Raw genomic sequence first — 26,581 nt, 5'->3', positions numbered from 1 at the left:
ATGACAAAGGGAATAAAAATGACATGATATATCTAGATGATCTTCTTGCTACTGAGGTTGGTTGAGGCCTCGCTCAGCAGACCATTCACACATCGGCTATACGCAGACTGAGAACCTCCGCTAAATATGACGTCTGTCAGGTCATGAGTGGATGGAGTTGCAAATAAAAGAGACCATTCCTATTACCATCAACAGGGGACATAGCGGAGCTTGCTTAGTAACATCTGGATTCAGGGCCAAATTTAAGGATAGCCAAGTATCAGCGCCGTCAACATTGTCAGGAAGCAGATGGATTAATCCTCTTGTTAGGAGGTTTATTTACACAGTGAATGAGCCCAGACTTTATATCAGACCAACTACACCTACTTGGGATGGGATCTGTCCTTAAGCCGTGAGGTCGTAGCTGTGCAATACGCTCCAACGCAAATGCAGCAGAAGGGGACTGTAGGAAACCTACACCTCGATCCGAGTGCAGACGCTGCCTCGGATCACCGATGGTCGCGATGGGTGCTCCTTTTGCTGGACTGTGTAAGCGGAGACTATGCATCCACCGACTAAGGACCCTGGCCTCGTTCCTCCAGGAAAACGGAGCAACACACCTTGTTTCCGGGATCGCTGACCAGCCACGTCCCCACTCTGCCCCCCCAATCGCTGCAGCATGTCAATCAAGTGGGTCGATGTTTCCCAAATGCGCATGCGCACGACGGAGGCACATGCGCGAGACCCGAATAACGACGGGGTAGCTGTCGTTATGGGTCTCGCACCAAAGGGGGCGTGCTGTCGATGGTGATTGACAGCACGCCCCCTTTGGTGGGCGTGCCGGGGGCGTGGCTGCCCAGACGGAGGTGTTCCCATGGGAACGCCTACCGTCTGGGGCTGGCCCCACTGACATCACTAGTGATGTCAGTGGGAGTGATTTTGGCTCTGATAGAGCCAAAAGCACTCCAGGGCTTGCGGCAGACGAGACCCTACCGCAAGGGTCTCGTCGCAAGCCCGATGGTCGCGATGGTCTTGACCATCGCGACCATCATCATGGACGCTCGCATAAGCTGTGGGTGGTAACCCACAGCTATGCGAGCGTCCACGAGGCCGCCTCACAAAACAAAAAAACACGCCCTGATTCAGAGCGGGCGCTCGTTCAGAGCGTCCGGCTCTGAATCAGGCCCACAGTTCCCCTCTGGGAGAAGGTGAGATCCATACAGCGCTGAGTCACTTATTAATACCAACACTCATTGAGCAGAGCTGCTGCACTGGCCAATCAACACCTGCGTTGCAAACTGACAGGCAGCTCTTTCCATCTCGCCTGAGAGGAGAAGAACCGCTGCAGAGGTGGCGGGAATGAGTTTACGCCTGACATGGACCCCCCGCAGTCCTGGTGGCGTTACCCCAGTCGCCTCCTGTGTAATCAGACACTGTTCCAGTGTGATTTTTTTTTATAGTTGTGCCTATAATGCAGAAAGGAACATTTATAAAATCATAAAACACAATGGGACAAAAATGTCATGTACATTTATATTGCCTCAGATTGAGACCATTTATCATCGTATACTTGCGGCTTAATCCCTGAAAACGGGCACTTTTCGGGGGTTAACTGCAAATATTAAGATGCATTCCGGAGATTGGCCTCCACAGCTAACGTCATCTGAAGATGGCGTTAGCCTGTTTTAGCCTACGGGTATAATTAGCCAGCAGAGGATTCCCCCGGAACCCTCCCCGGCAATGGATGTGCGGTCAGTGTGATTGCGCAGTGGCCCCAACAGCACTCCGGGCACATTGCAGGGACGGGCTCTGTACCTGCATGTGCCAGATAATACATCCTGGTGCAATAATGTAATGTCATGCCCAAATCGTATTGCAAATGCAATCATTTATAAATGGGCCCCCATACTAACAGAAGGCACCAGGTTGGAGGCCTCCTAACCTCACTCCAAAGAGATAATATGTGTAGACAAAACACAGAGCTAATGCAGCTTTCAGCTTGCTGCGGCCAGTATATTATTTACACCACAGCACCACGTGTACAGAGGCCGTGTATGCAAAGAGTCAGCAGTTTGCACCGTTAGAGGTGGGATCACTGAGAGTAACCTCAGACCCCCCCCCCATGCATCCTCTGCATGAGACCCCCCCCTCCCTCCTCCATTGCCAATTAACAACCAGTTGCCCAGGGTCCCTCAAACAGGGGGGTCCCCACACATAGCTATGTCACCAGCATGGGGGGCACTGGGACATATGTGAACTGGGGGTCTCTCTGTGTCATAATGTGACCTGGAGCAGGCTTGGCGACAATCTGGCAGTCTCTTCCGGGAGAGGCAGCCAGCACGGCACAGCTGGGCAGGCGTGATACCATTTTGAGAGGGGGGGGCGTGACCGTGCATTCACGTCATCACGGCCCAACGCCGAGATTACCGTCATTGTGTTGCCAGGGGCGGGGCAACGATGATGCGATCCAGCGCGAACCGCGTCATCAGCTGCCCCCGGACCGGCCAATTATGGAAGGTGAGAGCGGACGCCGGCAGGGATTGCAGGGAGGTGCGGGCAGGCGGCGCCAGGCGGGAGACTTCACCATTTTTGGGGGGCCGGGAGCGACAGACGATGTTCGGGAGGCTCTCGACCATTTTGGGAGAGTTGGCAAGTATGACCTGGAGGCACTACAGTGTATATAACACATTTGTGTAGCTGGGAACATTTACGCACTATACTGTCTAATAACAACGCCAGCATATCATAGTGACAATATTATTTGTATTCCCCCACAAACCTTAATCCGAGGCTGCACAAGTCACGAGACCTATATACTCTCACCATCATCGCACTAATGCCGCTGTTGCAGAAAGGCGCACGTCCATAATCACTGCACAATAGGGCAACTGAAGATTCACTAACTCGGAGAAGGCGTCTAGGGCCTGTCCTAAAACCGTTCTGCCCCTTCCATAAAGCACTAGGCCGAATAAAGCGTTTCCAGGCACCTCACACACATACAAAGCCGCCCGATGTCCCCTCACTTTCCTGATTACTATATAGGCTAAACTGGGCGGCATATTATGGGAAAGCAGAAAGGGTGGCCTGGCGGGAGTCAGTCTTTGATGTGGCGTTTACAGATTTGCAAAGTGCAGCTCTTCAGATGTTGCTGCCTCTCAGTACACCGATGCGAACTTCTAGAGAGGCGCCTCCCGAGAGCACTTTAATTTGTACTGGGCCCAACCCCACCAGTGCCAAATAAACACTCACAATCCCCATAACACTGCTGTCAACCAGTAAACAAGAATAATATTTAAAATAGTTTTCTATTTATATATATATAACGCAGAATTCTTGGTGACACGTGATCAGCCGATCGCTGCATCGTGGCGTTCATAGGTTGGTCCTAACCCTAAAGAGTGACACTGCTGGTGAATTAGTCGATGACTAAAGGAGCGTACACACTACACGATATGCTCCCTGAGCGATATCGTCTAGTGTGTCCCCGGCAGGCTGTGCTCAATGTCGTTCATGACATTGCGCACACCCGCTGAACGATATCATTAACGATATCGTTCAGCGACGGGCTCTCTCCCCCATTCCCCAACATGCAGCAACCTGACAAAATCGTCAGGTTGGCCTGCATGTTTGCCAGATGAACGATAAAGACGAACACCTGCGGGAACGTGCATCGTTGGTCGTTCGTCATTATCGTTCATCATTTCGGTGAAAAAATGGATGATAAAGTGAACGACTGAACGATATCGCCCAGTGTGTACGCACCTTAAGGGGTCTATTTATTTTGACCTTGCGCTAACCTTGCGATAATATGTCATTGTTTATCGCCGTAATACAGATTTTAATAGCGCCGCTATTTATCAACCTGCGGAGCCCTGACTAAACCCTGCACTGGCGAGAGGGTTTACTCTACTTCAACGGCAGCCTAACGTTGTCGGTGAAAGTGTCGCTGTAAAATGCGCATTCGCAGCGCACAATAGCCTGAGGATAACTTGTTAACTTGCGCAGACACCGCAGTCCCCAGTAGGCTATAAGGTTGGGGTAAACTGCGGACATGCAGGGAACGCAACAGTTGCTAAACAGGAGAAAGCCATATACAGGGATTATCACTGCTTCACAAAGGTTCCTTAAACCATATGTTTGCAAATACTGTATATCTAAGCAGCCACCATATAAACAGTTCTGCGGCTTCCTGCAGTAAGTGTGAGATGATCTGCAAGTCATGAGGTTTATGGGACAGTGGAATGTTCTGCAAGTTTCTAGAGATGTTAGTGAGCAAACACCGACCATCTGCAAACAGTCTGCGGCCGGTACAAATGTACAGGCCCGACCAGCGTGAAATTGCGGTGAGCTGCTGCTGCACTGACAAAGGTTAATGTGATTTTAATAAGGGTAAATTGTCCAGCAACAAAGAGGTTAAAGACGCAATGATCTGCGGGGTACTGCCGGGCACATCTTCACCTTGGCGGGTATGCCACCGTGTCCTGTGAATGTCACTCTCTCTCCAGTTACACATACCGAGGAGACGGATGCTATTTTTGAACGGGTGGGAAAGGTCAGGGGTTCTTCCTGAAGGTCAGTGACAAACACTCTATGCCAAAGGAGCCGGCTTTATAAGCCACGCAGGGGAGAGAGGCCGGGCACTCAGAGCTGAGTCACCGACTAACCCGCCTGCTTATTCCGGAGCACCCAGGTAAGGAGACAGGGGGGCACTCATGTAGCTGGACATGCTCATTATTCACTGAATTGTCCAGGGGTCATACAATTACTCCTAATGGCACTCAGAGGCCAGAAATTAATACAATTGCTTTTTAATTAGTGGCCAAACTATGGGCCGGCAGCTGGGGGCTGTGGGGCTTACTTATCATCAAATATTTGCAGCATATTCCCCAAAAAACAGTTTTCGGGGGATTAACGCAAATATTTAGTATCCCCCATATGTACTATGAAGGTATATCTGCCATTTCCGACAGCAGCCGCAGCCCCCATAGGTTTCTATGGGGCCAGCTGTCAGATTTACCAAGTCATCCGAAGATGGCGTTGGGCTGGGTCATTTTTGCAATGTGGACTACACATCGCCAAAATGACCAGGAGAGGGTTCCGGATGAGCCCACCCCGGCAATGGCGCAGCGCATGCCTGGTCTGTGGATTATGCATGTACAGGAGTCCAGCAGAGGAGGAAGAAGAAGAGGGTCTCCTCACCCTGAGCACATCACAGGGACGGCTGTTCCTCTCACAGCCCCTGTCCATGCCGGTGCTAATTTACATACATTCCTGTGCTATCATTGCTTCCTGCACTGCTAATATCACACCCAGACCGCATTGCAAAAAACATGGAAATAGGACATGCACGAGAGGGGAAAAAATTAGAGAGACTATACAATGTTAGGTTGGTGGGAAATACGAGAAAGTATTGGCCAAAAGGAGGTGTGTGTGTGTGTGTATATATATATATATATATATATATACTGCATGATTGATCTGCGGATTGGCGGACATTGATGAACGGCGGCCCGTCTGCGAATCTGAGAATTTAACATGTTAAAAAACCCAGACTTGCCGGTACCTAACATTTTCAGAATCGGGAAATATAGATTTTTCACCGTAATGTTTTGGATTTCCCTAACCCGCCGTTGGCAGAACGGGATCTTGCCCCTTTAGATTTCAGAGGGGTGTCTCCAAACACAAATCTAATGCTGCGTACACACGGTACGATGGCAACGATCAGATAATGATCAGACGATCGTTTTTCATCCAACACATACAGTAACCCCTTATCAACTCGTGGGTCCCTATAGTAAGCAGGCTAACCTGCTTGCACAGACGACGGTAGTTGGTCGATAACGACCATACGTGGCCGCGCATCGACCATCATATGGTCGTTTGCAGGGGCCAAAAACTGTCAGATTTTAACGATACCGATAGGATCGTTATCGTTTTAATCTGACAGCTTATTGTACCGTGTGTCCGCAGCATAAGTTGCAGTATGGGCTACATGCAAAAGCAGCCGGTATTTACCCTACATGCAAACATAATACATGTATTTGCCCCCTATGCATTGCAGCATGGTTTGGTCCAGGTGCAAAGTTGCTGGCTTTTTTTTGTTTGCTTTGCTTTGAATTATTCCCTACATCGGGGGTTCTCAGCTTCAGTCCTCAGGTACCACCAGCAGGTCATGTTTTGTGGATGTCTTTAATCATGCACAGGTGAGTTAAGGCCCCCATACATCAGCAATTGATTGCAGCAATCGTGCAAATTGCAATCGATTGTGTATAATTTTTTTTCCCTTTTTCAATCGATTGCAGGATTGCCACAATCGATTGAAAAAGGGAAAGATTTTTATACACAATCGACTGCAAATTGCACGATTGCTGCAATCAATTGCTGATGTATGGGGGCCTTTAGTCTATTTTACTGAGTCAGTAATTATCCCACCTGCTTCCAGAGGCAGAAATCCTAAAAACATGACCTGTTGGGAAAACGTGTGGGTAGAGGTTAAGAACCAGTGCCCTACATTATGTGTTCCATGCAGCATACGTGTGAACCTATAGCAGGACGGGCATGTAGTGTGTGTATATTCTGTGTGTCTGGACATTGATGATCTGGTGACTCTATCCCAGCCCCACACTCACGTACATACTATTGACATGATCAGCAATCGCAGTGGACACAGAGCTCTGCTCGCAGTTGTCACACGTGAGGTCTCACCTGAACTAGTTGATGTAGAAAGTCTTTTTTCAGTGTTCACCATAACTGCCGACCTTTTGGCTTTCCCCTCTGAGAGGAGGCAGCCGGTTCGGCACTTTGGGGGGGACTCTGTGGGGGTGAGCGGGTCTGTGGGGGGGGGGGGGGTGCTGATGTGATTGCAACATAGTAGATTACTGACATTGTGGCGCTGGGGGACAGAGCCACGATGACACGATTCAACGCAAATTGTGTAATTGGTCGCCTCTGCGCCCCAGTCCCCGGGAGACTTGTCCGCCTTTCCGGATAGTGATAATGTCATGCAGAGAAATGCGTCTCATTGCAGGGTGCGGCGCAGTCACAAATACAGTCGTGACTCTGCGCAGCGTTTGCGGACTAAGGAGTTTATTACCATATCTGCAGAGTAGACACTTACATTGATGCGCCTTGCACTAGACTGACCAAAGCTAATTACCAATTACTAATTACTTGCTGCACGGCCTAAATCTGAAAGTACAAACTGATGGCGTTATTGTCCTTCCTATGTGATGAAACGCCATCTTGCCAAACAGCAGCGCCAGTGTTACACCATCACAGGGTTACAGCATATCATGTATATATATATATCTGTGTATCACACATTTGTGGTTCTTGTAGTAATGGCACAGAACAGAGATACACTATAAGATTATGGCCCGTATCCAATTTGGAGCGAAAAGTCTGAGGCTGTCATTGGAGGTTTTGTTGTCGAAAACTTATCGCGCGCACCCCGCTTATCCCCGTATTCAATTCCAAATCGGTGAAAACGGGACCTGGCAAAAACTAAATTGTCTAAAAAGTCCTGTCATTTTTGGGGAAATCAGCCTGAAACCCCCCAAAAGATGCTGAGACATGGGGGATCACTATGAGTATCCCCCGATTATCCCTGCTAAAGCTATTTGGGGTCTTTGAATGGTCTCAATAGGCGCTATTTAGTGTCTTTGGGACAGTGGTGAAAAATAGCATTTAGCCAATTTTTGGTGGTAAAATTAGTATTCCCATCAAATTTGGGGTACATGAAAATGGGTGCTGGCATATTTTAAAGTTGGTAAAGTCAAGCATTAAAAAGTGACAAAAACGCACCTTCAGTAATCACCTGCAATCCAAAAAACACACCTCCCCCATACTTGCAGACCCCCCCCCCACAAAGGCTGTTTAGCTAGTTTTTTAATTTGTACCCCCACTTTGAACTTTTTCAAAGTGCTTTTTTTTGGGGTGTCCTTTGTGGGTTTTTTTGTGTTTTTTTTACGCAGTTAGCATCAAGGGGTGTGTAAAAAGGGTTTAGGGTGTTTGCCACAAGTTTGTACCCCAAAACCCCAATTCTGCACTTTTTGCAATTCTGTGGCCCTCCAGCTGCTGATGAACTACACATCTCAGCATGCCCTGACACATTTTTGCTCTTAGGGCATGCTGAAATGGTATCAGGGCATGCTGGGATGTGTAGTTCCACTGCAGCTGGAGAGGGCCACAGATTGAATCAGATTGCCTACCCCTATAATAATGTTGAATTAATTCACTTTACTGCTACATATATGTCTAGAGTACAGTGTAATATTCTCACCTCTGCCGATAATCTATCACTATCCAGGGCCAGAAAAGTCCCCACTCACATAGGTAACTAGTAACTACCAATGACAATTATTAGCATATTATTGGTTGCTAAGGGCCTGAACTTAAGTTTATTCGTATCACTAAGCAAGTGCCTCATTACCCAATGCTTCTGGCTCTCACCACAAATGGGACAATCTGGCTAACAAAGGGGTTAAACAATGACATGGGAAGCTGGCAGTAAGCTGATGGTAGGGAGTGAATATACTAGTGCTCCCTATTGTTCATACTCTGTGTGTCTACATTGGGTGAGGCCTGTAGTTGGCTCAGGCAGGACTAAAGCTGGGTACACACTTTTACGATTGCCGGCTGATGGGGTAAAACTGTCCTGATCAGCCGTGCAGTCTGTCCCCAGTGTGACCCCCTGTGAGCTGCGTACACACTGTGCAGACATAGGCCATCATTCAGACCCGCTCGCAAGCTGGTCGATGGCGGGCACTGCGCACGCGTGCACAAGCCCGGGAGTGAGTGACAAATCCACTCGCTCCGGGGCTCGCTACAAACGGTATGGCTGTCGATGTTGATCGACAGCTCGCCCCGTTTTGTAGGCGGGGAGGGGGGGGGGGGTGGCTGGACGAACGGAGGTGTTCCTGAAGGAACGCCTGCTGTTTGTGTAGGCGGCCCTACTGACATCACTCGTGATGTCAGTAGTGAGCTTCCTGCTCTATTTGAGCAGGAAGCTCACTGGGGCTTGCGGCAGACGAGACCCTACCACAAGGGTCTCGTCGCAAGTCCGATGGTCGCAATGGTCGCGATCATCACCTGGCCGCTCGCAAAAGCTCATCCACAGCTTAGCGAGCGGCCAGGAGGCCAGCCAAAACAAAAAAAGCGGCCACCCTGATTCAGAGGGAGCGCTCGCTTTTTGCGAGCGGCTCTGAATGAGGTCCATTGCTCAGTGTGTATGGGCTTCGATGAGGTCGAACCGACGAATATTAAAAGCCGTTTATCGGCTAACGCTCCTGCATCGGAACAGTGTACACACCTATACAATCCAACGGCTGTTCTCTCGATATTGGATGCACGGCCCAATGATTGCACAGGTGTGTACCCAGCTTAAGGTCAGGCCAGGTCTGGCTACTACAGTCCTGTGTATTAGTTACAGCCATTAGTATCTGCAGAATGTCTTCTGTCTCCCTTCACGCTGTGGCCCAGGCCTCCTTTTCCTGTGCTGTGCTGGGGTGGGGGGGGGGGGGGGACAGGGGGATGTGTCATCCTCGCCCCCTGTGCGCCTGTTGTACGTGAGCTCAGTCACACACACACACAGGCGCCTGGTTACCCGTATATACAGAGCTCCACAGTAATTATCTGGCAGTCCCCCAGGCACTGGATTAACCTGTTCACTACTGAGGGGGATAATGTGCGCACCCAATAGGTAGAATATTGTGCATTACGCTGTATTACAGTACTACATGCAGAGATTATATTATATGTTGGTGTTAAAGGGGTCTATTTACTAAGCCTAGGATGGAGCTAAAGTGAATGGAAATAGGGCCTGATTCAGAGCTGATCGCAATTAGCGCTCGCTCGTTCAGAAAAAGGGGGTGGTTATTAAAATGAACCGTTCGCTCATTGCGGTCTGTTCACGCCTCTAAGTCTGAACGAGCGAACAAAACATGCGGTTGTAATTTTGAAAAATACGCCCCCTGGCAGCTTGCATCATACGTCATGTCCGCTATTTATTAGATTAATCGAGTACATCGACCAGCGTATGAACTGCTCGCTATTCTTGTGGTTGGTTTTTCCTACCACTATATTGCGAGCAGTTCTGACTATAAAACAACCAAGTGACGTGGTCAATGACGCTGCTGTTTTAATTATGCACACCCATAAAACGCCCGTTTTGACCTTTAAGCACGCCTGCGTTCTGAATTCCACTCCCCGTTTTCAAGCACCTTCCCCTGTTACCACCCACATACGCCTCCTCCTGTCACTCAAAAATAGCAGGCATTTGCTATATAGCGAACAAACGATTTTCGGCGGCACTGACTGGTTCGCGCATGCGTATTACAAACCGTACGCATGCGCAGATGAGCGAACATCGCTCAGAACAAACGAGCGGCCGCTTACGAGCGGCTCTGAATCAGGCCCATAGTGTACCAGCCAATCAGCTCCTAACCGCCATGTCACAGCCTGTGTTTGAAAAATGACAGTTAGGAGCTGGTTGGCTGGTACTTTATCTCCGCTCATTTTATCTCCATCCGAGACTTAGTAAATAGACCCCATAGTCCTCTGTCTGCATCCCAGCCCCTCACAGGATCCTGCTGCTGACTCTGGCAGATTCCGCTCTCGGCCTCTAATCCCATTACAGACGTGTCCAGACTGCTCCTATTGTTCCTGCCCAGAACCCCCTCAGGGCCCATTCTGCTGGCCTACACCCACATCACCCAGCCGCCAAGTACCCACTTGTTGTTAACCCATGAATGGAAGAGGGGATGTGCGTGTGGTAGGGTTAATTAGCACATGGCACATGGCTGGAGGACGTATGCCGCCTAAAGAAGACCTCATGGTATATTTAGTAAGGTGCAGTGGGGGCCTTTAGTAGGTTTATCCCCTCGCCGTAACCCTTTGATTTCCAGGGGGCACAGCTCAGAGGGTGCAGTTTTCTCCTCCGCCCTCGCTGAAGGACATTTGCCAGGCAGGGTCACCTCACACCTCCAGGCCGGCTGACCCCAGTTATCAGCTGTCGCGCTCTGTAAAGGTCGCAGCTATTTCTGGGGCTGCAGAGTGAGGCTCGCTTTCAGCAGCTGCTGAGGCTGAGGCCCCCACCACCAGAGTATCCTCTGACCCGGGAGCAGGACGGCTAGTTATGTATAACTCGTCTCTCTACCCCTCCTCAGCCTCTGGTGTAAGTGCCAGTCACCGGGCCATTCCTTTCAGTCTCCTGACCCTGTCACTTTAGTGTCCCCTGTCATAGGGATAATTACCCCCCCACCCTTTCCTCTGTGACTCTGTCCTCCCTCGTCGCTGAGGTTAGGGACATTGCTCTTCTACTTATTGCCCTTCAGCCCAGTACAACTTCTCTTCTTGTGTATTCTCCATAAAATGTTCATAGTGTGTTCTTATTCTGTGCGCTGCCGACAACTGTTATGGTACAAGCAAGTAGTGAAATCACTTACGTGTCTTAAGCTCAATGCCTGGTGGTTACGCTATGTCGATTCGTATGGCCTGATATCACTTACATGCCTTACGCTCAATGCCGGGTGATTACGCTATGAAGATAAGTATGGCCTGAAATCACTTATATGTCTTAGGCTCAATGCCGGGTGATTAAGCTATGCCGATTCGTATGGCCTGATATCACTTACATGTCTTACGCTCAATGCCGGGTGATTAAGCTATGCCCGTTAGAATGGCCTGATATCACTTACATGTCTTACGCTCAATGCCGGTTGATTAAGCTATGCCGATTAGTATGGCCAATATATAAGATTTACCAGCAGAGGAGATTTGTTGGTAGTTTGGATCAATTCACTACCAACTGTTTTGCCTAGAATAGTCTCCAGCTAATGCAGAACCACAAGTCCCAGCATGCATCCACAGGTTTCCGTGGCTTAGGCCTCATACTCACTGGAGTTTATTTATTACTTTATTATTTATTTACCAGTTGTAGCGCACACATATTCCGCAGCGCTGTACAGAGAATATTCCAGTCATTCACATCAGTCCCTGCACCAGTTGAGCTTACAGTCTATATTCCCTATCACATGCACTGAGCAAGGGATGGCCATTGATGATCGATGGCTCATAAACATCAATGGTTTCCTCCCGATCAGGGGTGCATTACGAGAGGAAGGGGGACTGTGTTCATTCCCCATCCGGGGCCCCCTCCTCTCTCCTCGGCGGCCGGCAGCAGACTGACGTGTCTGACCGCCGACCGCAGCATCAGTAGACTCTGGGCACTATAGTGTGCCTCGAGTCTACTGCGCAGGTCACTGGGGATATGGCACGGCCGCCATTTTCCCGTCAATTTCCTCACTGAGCATGCACATAACGCCGGAAAAAAAAAACTGTCCGCGACGGCCATTTACCGGCGTTTTGTGCAGGGCTGAGACATCCGATGCAGGACCTCGGAGAGGTATTAGATAATAACCCAGGGGTCCATGTGTACCGCACACCCTGCACCTATTATGGGTACGCCGCTGCTCCCGATGGTAAATAGTTTTACCATCGATGGGGGAGTTCCGATGGCAAAATCCCTTTCCTTATAATTACGGCGTGTCGTGGCTGCAGAGTCATTCTTTTGCGCAAGGGCAGGCCAGAATTATCCATGGTTAACCCATTGGTGGCCGTGCCTGCCCTGAGCAGACAGCTGACATTGCATCATCACGTCACACGCTCTGTCAGGAGCACATGTGATGCGATGACATGCGTGTTGGCGTGTGGTGTGCATGCCACATTACACAGAAGCCACACAGACTCCCCCTGCAAGGCGCAGTGCCCTGATTCTATGGGTGATTTATCCTCTCCATACGCTCAGGCACCCCAGGCTGACGCCCAGCTACGTCAGATGGTCGCTTGCGCCAACCCTGCGTCCGTGCTCCGTCACGCATTCGCCCTGTGTTGCTGCGAGTTTCCGTGGGAATGACCCCAGTGATCACAGTAGATAAATGATCTTTTTTTTTTTTCTTCTGAAAGTTACATTTCAGCACATTAAAAAGGACGTAGCCCATTGGTGGGGGTGTGGGGTGTGAGGCAGGAGATAGGTCATTTCACCCTTGAATAAATAGCCCCCATAGTTTGGCCTGGGTGCTCCAGTCTTTCCCATTATCACAACCTACTGTCATCAAAATATCTGAATGTTCAGTCTGGTTAGTGAGCTCTGGATAGAAGGTTCCCCCAGACAGACTACAGTGAGTAGACAGCACAGAGACAGGAGGAGCAGTGTACAGCGTTGGTGGTATAGTGGTGAGCATAGCTGCCTTCCAAGCAGTTGACCCGGGTTCGATTCCCGGCCAACGCAGATTGTTTTTTTTTTTGTATCCTAAATAATGACATTGTGCAGCTACGGCCAGACAGCAACTACAAACCTCCTGTCTGTCTGTCTGTCCTTCCTCATTTTATGGCACCTTATAATCTGCTGGTAGCATTACATTATTATACTGGGGAGGGGAGCTGTGCACTTGCAGGGAGGAGGCAGCAGATCCCCCTAAGATGCTCTGCATGGAGAATGACTGAGCACAGGAAGAATATAAATCATACTGATTCCCAGAGCACTCACTCCTATATCCTTCCTGCGCTGTTATCCTCCTGCAGAGCATCTCAACCCACAATACACCCCCACCATATCTTTCCTGTGCTCTGCCATCCATCTCACCTCCATATCCTTCCTGTGCCCACTCATTCCTGTGCCCAGTCCCCCTCCCCCATTTTGCAGGAGGGTGTCTAACACATGAAATATATGGAGGTGTGATGGGGGCAGATGCTCTGCAGGTGGGTAACTGGACACAGGAAGCATATGGGGTGAGATGATCTGCAGGTGGATGACAGCACAGGAGGAAGGATATGGGGGTGAGATGGGCTGAGATGACTGAGCACAGTAGGAAGGATATAGGGGTGTGATGCTCTGCAGGTGGATGACTGAGTGCTGCACAGCAGGAAGGATATGGGGGTGTGATGCTCTGCAGATGAATGACTGAGTGCTGCACAGCAGGAAGGATATAGGGGTGTGATGCTAGGCTGAGATGACGGAGCACAGTAGGAAGGATATGGGGGTGTGATGCTCTGCAGATGAATGACTGAGTGCTGCACAGCAGGAAGGATATGGGGGTGTGATGCTCTGCAGATGAATGACTGAGTGCTGCACAGTAGGAAGGATATGGGGGTATGATGCTCTGCAGATGAATGACTGAGTGCTGCACAGTAGGAAGGATATGGGGGTGTGATGCTCTGCAGATGAATGACTGAGTGCTGCACAGTAGGAAGGATATGGGGGTGTGATGCTCTGCAGATGAATGACTGAGTGCTGCACAGTAGGAAGGATATGGGGGTGTGATGCTCTGCAGATGAATGACTGAGTGCTGCACAGTAGGAAGGATATGGGGGTGTGATGCTCTGCAGATGAATGACTGAGTGCTGCACAGTAGGAAGGATATGGGGGTGTGATGCTCTGCAGATGAATGACTGAGTGCTGTACAGTAGGAAGGATATGGGGGTGTGATGGGATGAAATGACTGAGTGCTGCACAGTAGGAAGGATATGGGGGTGTGATGGACTGAGATGACGGAGCACAGTAGGAAGGATATGGGGGTGTGATGCTCTGCAGATGAATGACTGAGTGCTGTACAGTAGGAAGGATATGGGGGTGTGATGGGCTGAGATGACTGAGCACAGTAGGAAGGATATAGGGGTGTGATGCTCTGCAGGTGGATGACTGAGTGCTGCACAGCAGGAAGGATATGGGGGTGTGATGCTCTGCAGATGAATGACTGAGTGCTGCACAGCAGGAAGGATATAGGGGTGTGATGCTAGGCTGAGATGACGGAGCACAGTAGGAAGGATATGGGGGTGTGATGCTCTGCAGATGAATGACTGAGTGCTGCACAGCAGGAAGAATATGGGGGTGTGATGCTCTGCAGATGAATGACTGAGTGCTGCACAGTAGGAAGGATATGGGGGTATGATGCTCTGCAGATGAATGACTGAGTGCTGCACAGTAGGAAGGATATGGGGGTATGATGCTCTGCAGATGAATGACTGAGTGCTGCACAGTAGGAAGGATATGGGGGTATGATGCTCTGCAGATGAATGACTGAGTGCTGCACAGTAGGAAGGATGTGGGGGTGTGATGATAGGCTGAGATGACTGGCTGTTGCATCAGAGTTGGGGCTGTGACCGCTGTCACGTCTGGCCGAGATGATTGTATTTCCTGGGAGCCATTACATGTGTGTGTCATGCGTTCCACACGTGTCATACATGTATGTGCACTGATTGGCACATGTGTGTGGCTGAGATTTGTTATAGGCAGTAATCATACATCATGGATGCACAGTAGTAACACAACCTATGAGGATGTGACAGTCACAGGCTGCCCGGCTAGGCCATGCTGTGACTTGTAGTTCCACAACAGCCATAGAAGCCCTGGCTAAGCCTGGAGTATAGCATGGACACAGTGGGTGACCTATAGGATGCTATACTGTGTGATACATGTCTGCAGGGCTCCCTTCCTGTAATAACCCCGGGCGACCTTCAGCCTCAGTAATGGATGTCCCCCTATGGGGAAGGAGTGTGGGTCCCTTTAACTGTGGCCCCGCCCCCGCCTGGCTACATGACGTTCTGGTGCAGAACGCTGAGGATCGATCACATCGCTGAGACCGGCGAGGAGGTGAGAGCTCCGGGTACCTGGCTGGTGGCGGGGGAGGGAGAGGCGCCATCCCCAACCGGGGACCGTGCTGCTGGGGAGGGGGCTGGGTCACACACACACATAGGACAGGGGGCGGATATATAATATTGTGTATATATAATCTGCAATATGTAATTTTACAGGAGGAGCGGGGTATAGATAATGTAACGGAAATATATAATATTAGTGACGGGTCAGATATGTATTATTCTACAAATAATATACAGAGGGGGTCAGAGATAAGTTACTATAAGTTATATAATACATTGAGGGGAGTAGAGGAAGTGGATGAGAGGCGGGGGGCATTGGATGGAGATGAGGGGCGGGAGGGGCATTGGATGGAGGTGAGATGAGAGGTGGGAGGGGCATTGGATGGAGGTGAGATGAGAGGTGGAGGGGAGATGAGAGGCGGGGGGCATTGGGTGGAGGGGAGATGAGAGGCGGGGGGCATTGGATGGAGGTGGGATGAGAGGCGGGGGGCATTGGATGGAGGTGGGATGAGAGGCGGGGGGCATTGGATGGAGGTGGGATGAGAGGCGGGGGGCATTGGATGGAGGTGGGATGAGAGGCGGGGGGCATTGGATGGAGGTGGGATGAGAGGCGGGGGGCATTGGATGGAGGTGGGATGAGAGGCGGGGGGCATTGGATGGAGGTGGGATGAGAGGCGGGGGCATTGGATGTAGGTGAGATGAGAGGCGGGGGCATTGGATGGAGGTGAGATGAGAGGAGGGGGGCAGTGGGCGGAGGTGAGATGAGAGGAGGGGGGCAGTGGGTGGAGGTGAGATGAGAGGCGGAGGGCATTGGGTGGAGATGAGATGAGAGGCGGGGGGCATTGGGTGGAGGTGAGATGGGGGCCATTGGGTGGAGGTGAGATGAGAGGCGGGGGGCATTGGATGGAGGTGAGATGAGAGGAGGGGGGCAGTGGGTGGAGGTGAGATGAGAGGCGGGGGGCATTGGGTGGAGGTGAGATGAGAGGAGGGGGGCATTGGGTGGAGGTGAGGTGAGATGAGGGGGGCAGTGGGTGGAGTTGAGATGAGAGGAGGGGGGCAGTGGGTGGAGGTGAGATGAGAGGAGGGGGGCAGTGGGTGGAGGTGAGATGAGAGGCGGAGGGCATTGGATGGAGGTGAGATGAGAGGCGGGGGGCATTGGATGGAGGTGAGATGAGAGGCGGGGGGCATTGGGTGGAGATGAGAGGAGGGGGGCAGTGGGTGGAGGTGAGATGAGAGGAGGGGGGCATTGGATGGAGGTGTAGAAGGTGGAGGGAGGATACTGCAATGCTTGCCAGAGAGGGGAGGCCTGGTGGGTGCTGCTGGCATGGGGAGAATAGAGGTGGCTGGGGATGTCCATGGAGAAGATGATATAGAGCAGGGATGGGGAACCTCAGGCCAGTGGGCCGTATAAGACCCCCGGAATCATTTGGTCTTGCCGTCTGAGCTTTTTTCTGCTAGCCTCATCTAGCTAGCAGGGTGCCTATAATGGCCCCCTGCAGCCAGAATCTATGCAGCAGTGCCGCCTGGAGCCTCCTTAGGATGCTTCATACAGTCACACCGCTGCCCTTACAGCTCCCCTAAGCATCCTCAGGATGCTCCGGGCATTGCTGTAACCACCGGCGATTGTGGCCCTGTGCCCGTGTGATGACATATGAAGGGGGCATGGCCTGCACGGGCCTGTAAATAAAGTTATATGTCTTAAAATGGCCCTCGGCAGATAAAAGGTTCCCCACCCCTGATGTAGAGAGAGGATATAGTAGCAGGTTGGTGAACTGATGGGGAAAGATAAGCACTTTAGTCAGAGCATAGGGAAAATTGACACATGGATGGAGATCGTACACATGGGGGATAGGGAACGGGGACGAAGGTCAGTGGTGAGGAAAGACATGGAGCGTGGATGGAGAGAGGAAGAGCATGGACTTGGATGAGAGAGAGAGGGCGGGTATTGCGTTACATGGTGAGGATGGAGAGAGGAGTGGCATGGAAATAGATGGAGAGAGGAAGGATATGGACCAGCTAGATGGTGTGTGTAGAGTCGGGAGTTACATGGTGTGGATGGGCATGGAGACAGATGGTGAGGATGGCCATGGACTTGGATGGTGAAGGTGGAGAGAGGGAGAGTATTACGTTAAATGCTGAGGATGGGAAAAGAGAGATACATTAAAATATAGAATGAGTTGGCTTATCACAGGGGCGGCCAACCATGGTTCCCAAGGACCTCTAACCGTTCATGTTTTCCAGACCACCTAACTGGTGCACAGGAGTATTCATTCCTAACTGTCCCATTATAAAACATATGGTTCCTTCACTCCTGACAAACACATTCTAAGGATTCATAGGTGGTCTGGGAAACATGACCTGATAGACTTCCCGAGGACCAAGTCTGGCCGCCGCTGGGTTATCAGCAGATGGACCAATTGAATTATTACTGATTTTGAGGAGAGAAGGATGAATGGCAGAGACTGGGTTACCAGAGAACCTGGTCTACATAGACCGGTGCATGGAGAATCCAGTAAACCTGGATCTGTCCTATAATGTGGTGTTGTAGGCCACAGTCAGTGAGGGGTTAAAGTGTGCTGCCTTGGCCTGCGGATGGAGGGGTGATGTGCAGGAAGGAGTTAGTGTAAGCACCCTGCCTCTCAGACAAGCGGTAGTAACACAGTACTCCTCTGGTGTTGCCATGTTATGCAGACATGAAGGGGTTAAAGATGCCATGCAGCGGCCTCTATGGCGCAGTGTTCCCTGCACTCAGACCTGGCTGTATTTCTGTAACAGGCCCCAAGGATCCTGCAACCTCCTTCCTTCTTTTTTTTTTATCTACTTGCTTCATCATTTCCGTAAAATAGAGGAGGAAACTCTCCCCAGAGAATGACACAATGCTGTGCAGTACCGTATCATTAACCCTGCGCGGGCTGGTCCCCTCAGCCGGCCCTGTATTGCCGGTGGTCAGCACGAGTCCCTGTGTTGCACAAACACTAGACCCCCCCCCTCTCTCTCTCTCTCTGTCCTCCAAGTCTCCTTCACAGGTCCCCAGTCTGCACCACTGATGTGTTTTCTCTCTTCCTAATGAGAGGCCATGTTTATTTGTAGAGCCAGAGATTTGTGGGCCGGACCCTGTAAATGCTATGGAGGAGGGGGTTCTCTAGTAGAGCATTGCAGTAACAGGACTGTGGCAGCATAGATTAGGCGACAGGTGCCTGGTAAAGGATGGGTTAACGGTGTAATATCAGGAGGGCTCGGTGGAGCCATATAGGTGTGTCGCCTGTTTGTACTAGGCTGCCCTGCCCTGGCGTCTTGGGCACTGTAACAGCGAACGGCCTCTGAATGCTCATTGCTTTATTTACTGAGCCCAGTCTCTCTCTCTCTCTCTCTCACCTGCAGAACATAGCACCATGCCTACTGAATACCCAGCCCTGACCGCCGAGCAGAAAAAGGAGCTCCATAACATCGCAACATGCATCGTGGCTAAGGGGAAGGGTATCCTGGCAGCCGATGAGTCCACAGGTAAGTGACGCTGCATTGGGCGGTATATGTCTTTATATAGTTACATTGTATTTATGTGTATTACGCAGCTCTGTACATTTGAGGGGATGGTTATTGTGACAGGAGGTATTTATAATCTCTTCCAGGTACCCTGCCCATGCAATTAAAGCACATAGTGGGGAATTTAATTGTTTGCGCCCGTGGCTGATGGAACAATTCAAATTTTGCTCTGTTCGGGCGCGAATGTCGCTGGCGCACAGATTTCTGTACTCGCCCTCCTGAGGTGGCGAGCAGAAAGTGGGGAAAAGTCCTGGTTTTGAGCGTGCCAACTAGGACTTTAGACGGGTATAGACACACCGCAGCTAATCCTGGTATATTTGAAAAAGGCATGGGCTCACCCCGATCTCCTGTCACTTTTTAGATGGGAGATCGGGCGTGAAAAAACAATTGAATTGCCCCCATCATGAGCAATATCTTCCTGTGGGAGTGGGGTATGTTGGAGGACTACAACCGCCATGGGGACAATTTTAAAGGGTGAAATGATTAAATATGGGACAAGCCCTGGAAATTAGGGACAGTGGACTTCATGGTGTCTGATTTGTTATAAGAATCTCTCCTGTGTGTTCTGTCCCTGGAAATACAATGCTAGCCTTGTTACCTCTGACACAATAATGCTTATTCAAAGAGCGTTTATACTGCTGCTTAAGTCACCATGGCAACCACAAACAGAAGGCGGCCATATTGAAAGCAAAGTGCATTCTGGGAATTCCCTTTCATTCGTGATTACCCTGCATTTTAATTTTACCCAGGTAACAGGCTACAATAAATACAATCTACAGAAAAACAGGGATATTTGTGAAGTACAACGGGTGTCTATATAGTACTGTGCAGTACAGAAAGATGACCAAAATGTCAGAATATTCTCCATTAAATTCCGCATATAGAGATATAAAAAAAAAAAAAAAATTTTATATAGCAGAATGTTTTTAAATAAAAATATCCACATTTTTTGGCGTTCATCTAAACCACCCCTATTTCACTCATTAGCCTACACTTGGGTGACTTATGGCCCCTACACACTACACCATATTTTTAGCGATTTGTCCGATTCTGACACATCAGAACGACAAATAGTTAAAAAAAAATGTGTAGTGTGTATGCGCTATATCGTGTAGTGCGCGCTCCCGTGGGTTTGTCGGCCTCATCGCCTGATCTTCTGTACATGCAGTAAGATCAGGCGATGCGGGGGGCCGGCATGTCGGGCTCCAGATCGCCCAGTGTGTACGGACTGCCTGATATGTCGGCGCTGGGATCATCGGCGACATTGCTGGGTACACACACAGTTTAGTGTGTACTCAGCTGGAAACATTTATAGGACACTTATAACTAAAATAACTTTTACAGTAATATTTACAAAATCTTGGGACTGCAGTTTTTATAGCATTACCCCCTATACCTTTTAGAAACCGCGGATTACTTACATTGGCGAACACTTTCAGTGGTTTATCAGCGCTGTACCAGAATGCATTGCAGCTACAGATTGTGAGCTCACCTGTACAGCCAAATTTAACCGTCTCCTCCCTCTGCTCCTCCCACAGGCAGCATCGCCAAGCGCCTGAGCTCCATCGGGGTGGAAAACACAGAGGAGAACCGCCGTTTCTACCGCCAACTCTTGTTCACCGCTGATGAAAGAGTTAACCCCTGCATTGGTGGCGTCATCTTGTTCCACGAGACTCTGTACCACAAGTCAGACGATGGCTCAGCCTTCACCAAGGTCATCAAGGACAAAGGCGCAATCATCGGCATCAAGGTAAGCGGCGTATCCGTTTTGTCTTTTAGGGTTTAATCATTGCGATCACTCATGATATTTTCCTTCTTCACCCCAGGTTGACAAAGGTGTCGTCCCTCTGGCGGGAACCAATGGCGAGACCACAACACAAGGTAATAAGGATCTGTGGCTGTGGGCTGGTGTGTGGCCAACATTCTGACTGCAGTATAGATGTGATTGTGATGTCACAGTGCTGGAGTGTTATCAGCCAATGAGGAAGGGACAGCAGCATTTAGCTGTGATTGGCCTGTTATACCCAGGCACCATCACGGTAGGTTATCAGCAGTGACCCACCCCCTCACAACGTTTGCACATGATGTATAGTTAAATAGGCGCAGAAAGTGCGGTTTTATATTTAACCGTCGCTACTTGTCTCGGCAGTTATAGGTTTTGGTGCAGACACGCTTGCATGGAAATACGTCCAGCTCGCTCGCCTGAACAAGGGGCGTATCTATAATTGGTGCAGGGTGTGCTGTGCATATGTGTCCCTGGGTCCAGGGGGGCCCGCACCGTACACCCTGCACCCATGTACTTTTTATACTTAACTGTCCGTTGTCTCCAAAGTGCTGTTCTGAAAATGACGGCGGCCATTTTCTCAGTGATTCCGGGCATGCACGGTACTGCTGTCCCCGGGAAAATGGCGCAGGTGCATGTCCCGTAGATTCTGGCACTTCATCCAGAATCTACTGCTGCACCCGCCGCGGCAACGCCCCTGGCCTGAACGGAATACGTATTTGGCACGCCGTGCAGGTATGGCGCAGAAAAGGGATCTGTTGATTGCTATGCAATGCCGCATACGCTGGTGTGAGAAAATGGCTACTTCTGTGCCACGTATTAGAAACCAGTGGTACTATTGCCCGCAGTATTTACCCAATTATAGAACTGGCGTGGCATTTATTTTGGAGCATGGCGCAGATATGGCGCTCATGTAGGGTAGCAGTGGGGGTTGGGAATTGTATGTGACACATCATTTGTGGTATCTCTAGGTCTGGATGGTCTGTCTGAGCGTTGCGCCCAGTACAAGAAGGACGGTTGTGACTTCGCCAAGTGGCGCTCTGTGCTGAAGATCTCTGACCACACACCCTCTAGACTTGCTATCATTGAGAACGCCAACGTTCTGGCCCGCTATGCCAGCATTTGCCAGCAGGTAATAACTGTCATTCTTTTATTTTTTATCTTGCACATTATTTTTTTTTTGTTTTTGTTTTTTTCGTATATACGGATTTTCTTTTGTTAGCTGCTTCATATATACCAGCGGCTCTCAAACCCCGCCATTGCAGTACAGGTTTTAAGGATATCCGTGCTTGAACCCAGATGGTTAAATCAAATTGACTGAAGTGCTAATTGTCACCTGTGCTAGAACATGGATATCCTTTAAAACCTGGACTGTAATGGCGGAGTTTGGGAACCTCTGACATAAGGTGACTGAGAAATTGTGCGCAAAAAATAAACTTCACTCACCTGGTTTTTGCATTTGGCCGCATAAAGCCCACTATGATCCAACTGCGCCGATCTGTCCATCTTGGTCGACCGTGTGTGTAACCAGATGGAAAATAAGCCCGTAGTGCGATTTTATAGTGACTGGCGCCTGCCCTAATTGCGCGTGTACTGAATATCAGGAAATATTTTGGTGCAACATCCGGAGCTGCAGTTTGATTATAAACTATGGCAGGAACTTGTGTCATCTGTAGTGCAGTCTGCTTACGTAGTGCAACAGCTGAAACCAGGAGGGGATCCGTGCTCTGCTGTCACCACATGGGAAGTCTAAACCTACCCAGTCCTTCTCATTAGTGCTGTATGGGGAAGTTCTTGTATGTGCTGTTGCAGAGGATCGGATGGATTCCACCCCCCCCCCTCCCACTTGATATATAGTGCGGGTTGGCGCCTGAGGGTTTTGCCCAGATGTGCACAGCTCCTTCAAGGACCTATAAATCCTCTAATGAGGTTCATTCTACCCCAGTGTCACTATAAATACATCTGTTCCCCCCCCTACAACAACACAGTTGGCTAGGGACTAATCGAGTACACACTAGACTGACATCGCCCCACTTCTGCTTTTAATACCAGGACAGGGGCATCCGTGAATCTCAACAGCGAGAACCCCTGCACCCTGATCAGTCTGCCCTTAGTGTGTACTGCCCTTAAACGCTGCAAGGCCCTGTCAGAGTAATCCTGCAATGCAGCCGTCTTTATCCCAGGTGCCAGGTTCCTGGTATAAAGACTGGAATAGATAATAAAAATGGATTGGCATTCCAGCAGACAATGTGGGCACAACTAAAGAGGTTAAATTGTTCTTAGAGAGGAAGGGGGGGAGGTTTATCCTTTTAAGAGCAGCACGTTCCATATGGCGGAAGAGAACAGCGCGCCCTGTAATGAATAGTGTCCTATGACCCCATGGCTGTAGTTTTGGAATTGGGATGACTGAGCAATGCCCGCTGCATTCGCTGAGTGTTAGGGCCACCCCCGCCTCTCTGCAACACCACTCTGCCTGGGGATGTTCTTAGTAAGCCTTATTAAGTGGCAGAAGCGGCCCGTGCCTCCTCTGACGTCTGACTTTGTCTTTACAGAACGGCATTGTCCCCATTGTGGAGCCTGAGGTACTCCCTGACGGTGAACACGATCTGAAGAGGTGCCAGTATGTCACAGAGAAGGTGAGTGTCTTTCGCCGGCCCTACTGATCTAATCCCTGAGGTTGCGTGTTGCAGTCCGTGCCCTGATGACCTCTGTGCCCCCTCAGGTCCTGGCTGCTGTGTACAAGGCTCTCAGTGACCACCACGTCTACCTGGAGGGAACTCTCCTCAAACCCAACATGGTGACTCCCGGCCACGCCTGCACCAAGAAGTACTCTCCAGAGGAGGTGGCCATGGCTACCGTCACTGCTCTGAGACGCACCGTGCCCCCTGCAGTATCTGGTAAGGGAGCCTAGGAGTCTCAGAAGACTGATAAAGTGGGCTGTCGAGAAAGCAGATGAACTCTATATGGTGTTTCCTTCATACAGGTATCACCTTCCTTTCTGGAGGACAGAGCGAGGAGGAGGCCACCGTTCACCTGAATGCCATCAACAAGTGCCCCCTGCACAAGCCCTGGCCTCTGACCTTCTCCTACGGCCGTGCCCTGCAGGCCTCTGCCCTTAAAGCCTGGAGTGGCAAGAAGGAAAACGTTAAGAATGCTCAAGAGGAGTACACCAAGCGTGCACTGGTAGGTACTGCCCGCAGCATCAGCCGCTGCAGTGCTGGCTGTGACCACTAGGTGGCATATTTGATGCATTGTAGTGTAAGCTGGGGCATCCTTTTTGCTCTCCAGTTGCAGATCGATGTGCCAGCCTCCGGCCTGATGGCTGCCCACAGTACTTCCCTAATCTGTTTGGAGATATTTTAGTTGTTGTGATTTTTTTTTTCTTATTCATGTTTAATCATAGGTTTTATAAAATGTGAAGCTCTATGGAAATGGGGAGTAAATGTCTCTAACGATCCTTTTCTGTCCTTAGGCCAACAGCCTGGCATGCCAAGGCAAATACGTGTCCTCCGGACAGGCAGGAGCCGCAGCCGGAGAGTCCCTGTTTGTGTCTAACCACGCCTATTAGATGAGAAGTCATCCCTGTGGTGGTAGTGTCACTGGCGGCTGCTTCTGTCTACGTAGTGTGAGGTCCCCTCTGCAGAGCGAAAAAAACCCACGTACGGCTACACCCACCTGCAGAGCGTTACACGGTTAACCTTCCCCCCCTTGCCGGAGCTAGTGACCCGCAGGGCGTCGCCGGTCTGCAGAGGGTATGAATGGTGAGTGCGGTGGACCGGCTTATGAGAGTGTGAGTGTATGCTAACCTCTATGTGCTGTCCCTGTCCTCAGCTCTGAGTCACTGTGTATTTATGTCACTTCTCAGTACATCTCAATAAAGCCGACAGATGAATCACAGCATGGAGTACGTCTGCCGTTATTATGGGGGACATGCTGGGAGTTGTAGTCGTACAGTCAGAATCTGGCAAAGGGTTCAGTATCTCTTGTTGTATTTTTCTACACAGGCGAGAGGAATCCTTATGCATACAGAACATTAAATTGCATAATTGCGATTCCTGCCACAAGTGGGAGCTGCCATCCTGTTGCACAGAGCCTTATTGGTGTACTTACAGCATGGGTGCACCCTTGCTTAGCTTTCCATAGCGGCCCTGTCTTAAAAATCCAGGAACACAGCGAGTCAACCTGGGTCCTGCTAATGTCTGAAAGGGTCTGACCTGGGTCCGCAACCCTGCAATCGACCAGGGTTATTCCCAACCCTGTTCAGTGCCCTGCCTTATGTCTGAAAGGCAGGACTTAATTGGCAGGCACAATAGCGCTTGGAGATGACATCATCTCCAAGCGTCTACTGTTAGATGGAAGACCTGGGTCTGGTGTGAAGGGTGACTACCTGGGAATAACCCTGGTCCATCAACCAGGTGTATAAGGGGGTAAGTACCGAAACCCAGGCTTCAACCCATGTTCAGTGTGTAGGGTCCGAGCCAGGTTAAGGCCAGTGTTTAGGTCTGAAAGGGGTATGATTATTATTATCCTTATATTATGCACCAACATATTACACAGCGCTGTACTATTGAGGGGTTTGTGCTACGAAACACTAACATACAGTGACATAAGGCAGAAGAGAGAGAGGGCTCTTCCCAAATGAGACAACAATCTAGTGCAGTGTTGGCTAACCTTGACACTCCAGCTGTTATGGAACTACATAACCCAGCATGCACTGCTACAGTTTTGCTATTAGGGCATGCTAAAACTGGCAGGGCATGCTGGGATATATAGTTCCACAACAGCTGGAGTGTCAAGGTTAGCCAACACTGATCTAGTGCATTCATCTCCACTGACAATGTATTGGAAGTCATTTTTCCGGGGAGACATTCAACGAGCCACTCAGCGCCATCTTGGAGGCACAAGGCACAATGTACCTGATCTTAACGTCTGCGGCCTTACAACATTAGTACACTATGTAGACAAAAGTGATTGGACACCCCCGCGCAAGTGAAATGCATTCCATACATACCATTGTACACGTCAACATAATCTCATATACAAAGGGAATGGTCCACAGATGTAGACTGAAAGCTAAACTCCTTGTTTTTTTTTTTTTATTTTATTTTATTTTTTTATATATATATTTAAAATAGAAGTTTTATCATTTTGAACTAAAATAACAAGGACACACACGCAAAAAAAACACTACAATGTATACTTCGTATCAATATATGCAACAATTTCTAATAATGATTAAATACACAATCCCTGGAGCACATATGAATGACTTGTGCATTAACACACGTTGGATCCAAGGGACTTGACAGGTGAAATTATATATAAAGACCATTATGTCCATCCACCATAGTCCATAAATCTCGTTGATCTATTTGCTGTCGGTGTCCAATCACTTCTGTCTACATCGTGTAGTTGGAGCTATTCTGGTCATTGTCCAGCGGAATAGTTGTCACTGGGGTAGAATGTTACTTCTCCTGTGTGTGACAGAAGTATATACTGTGTATAAATGAATACAGATATTTAATGCAGTGTGACACAATCTATATTATATGACGAGCCAGAGACAGCAGTGAGAGGCTGTAATGCAGAGACCTGTCCCAGATACTATAATGTTACTGG

General features: G+C 49.7%; 1 protein-coding gene and 1 non-coding gene across 3 annotated transcripts; both read left to right on the top strand.

Annotated features, from left to right (window-relative positions):
- The first annotated feature begins 4,566 nt into the window (after positions 1-4,566).
- On the top strand, positions 4,567-24,859 carry ALDOA (aldolase, fructose-bisphosphate A). 2 transcript variants are annotated; one of them, XM_088457472.1, is made up of 9 exons: positions 4,567-4,669; positions 19,018-19,140; positions 20,718-20,929; positions 21,006-21,060; positions 21,934-22,094; positions 23,515-23,598; positions 23,685-23,859; positions 23,946-24,145; positions 24,435-24,859. In XM_088457472.1, the coding sequence occupies exons 2-9, from the start codon at positions 19,029-19,031 to the stop codon at positions 24,528-24,530; spliced, it is 1,095 nt and encodes a 364-aa protein (XP_088313598.1). In that variant the 5' UTR covers positions 4,567-4,669; positions 19,018-19,028; the 3' UTR covers positions 24,531-24,859. The 2 variants fall into 2 exon arrangements, with proteins under 2 accessions (XP_088313598.1, XP_088313599.1); XM_088457473.1 differs by lacking the exon at positions 4,567-4,669 and adding an exon at positions 15,559-15,628.
- TRNAG-UCC (transfer RNA glycine (anticodon UCC)) lies at positions 13,196-13,267 on the top strand. The gene has a single exon. It is a non-coding gene; the product is annotated as a tRNA-Gly (tRNA).
- Positions 24,860-26,581: the final 1,722 nt, after the last annotated feature.

This window comes from Taudactylus pleione, unplaced genomic scaffold (assembly GCF_031769625.1).
Source record: "Taudactylus pleione unplaced genomic scaffold, aTauple2 ptg000762l, whole genome shotgun sequence".
Classification (NCBI taxonomy): domain Eukaryota; kingdom Metazoa; phylum Chordata; class Amphibia; order Anura; family Myobatrachidae; genus Taudactylus; species Taudactylus pleione.
The sequence above is the reverse complement of the archived record's forward strand: the minus strand, read 5'-3'. Positions and strand labels throughout refer to the sequence as shown.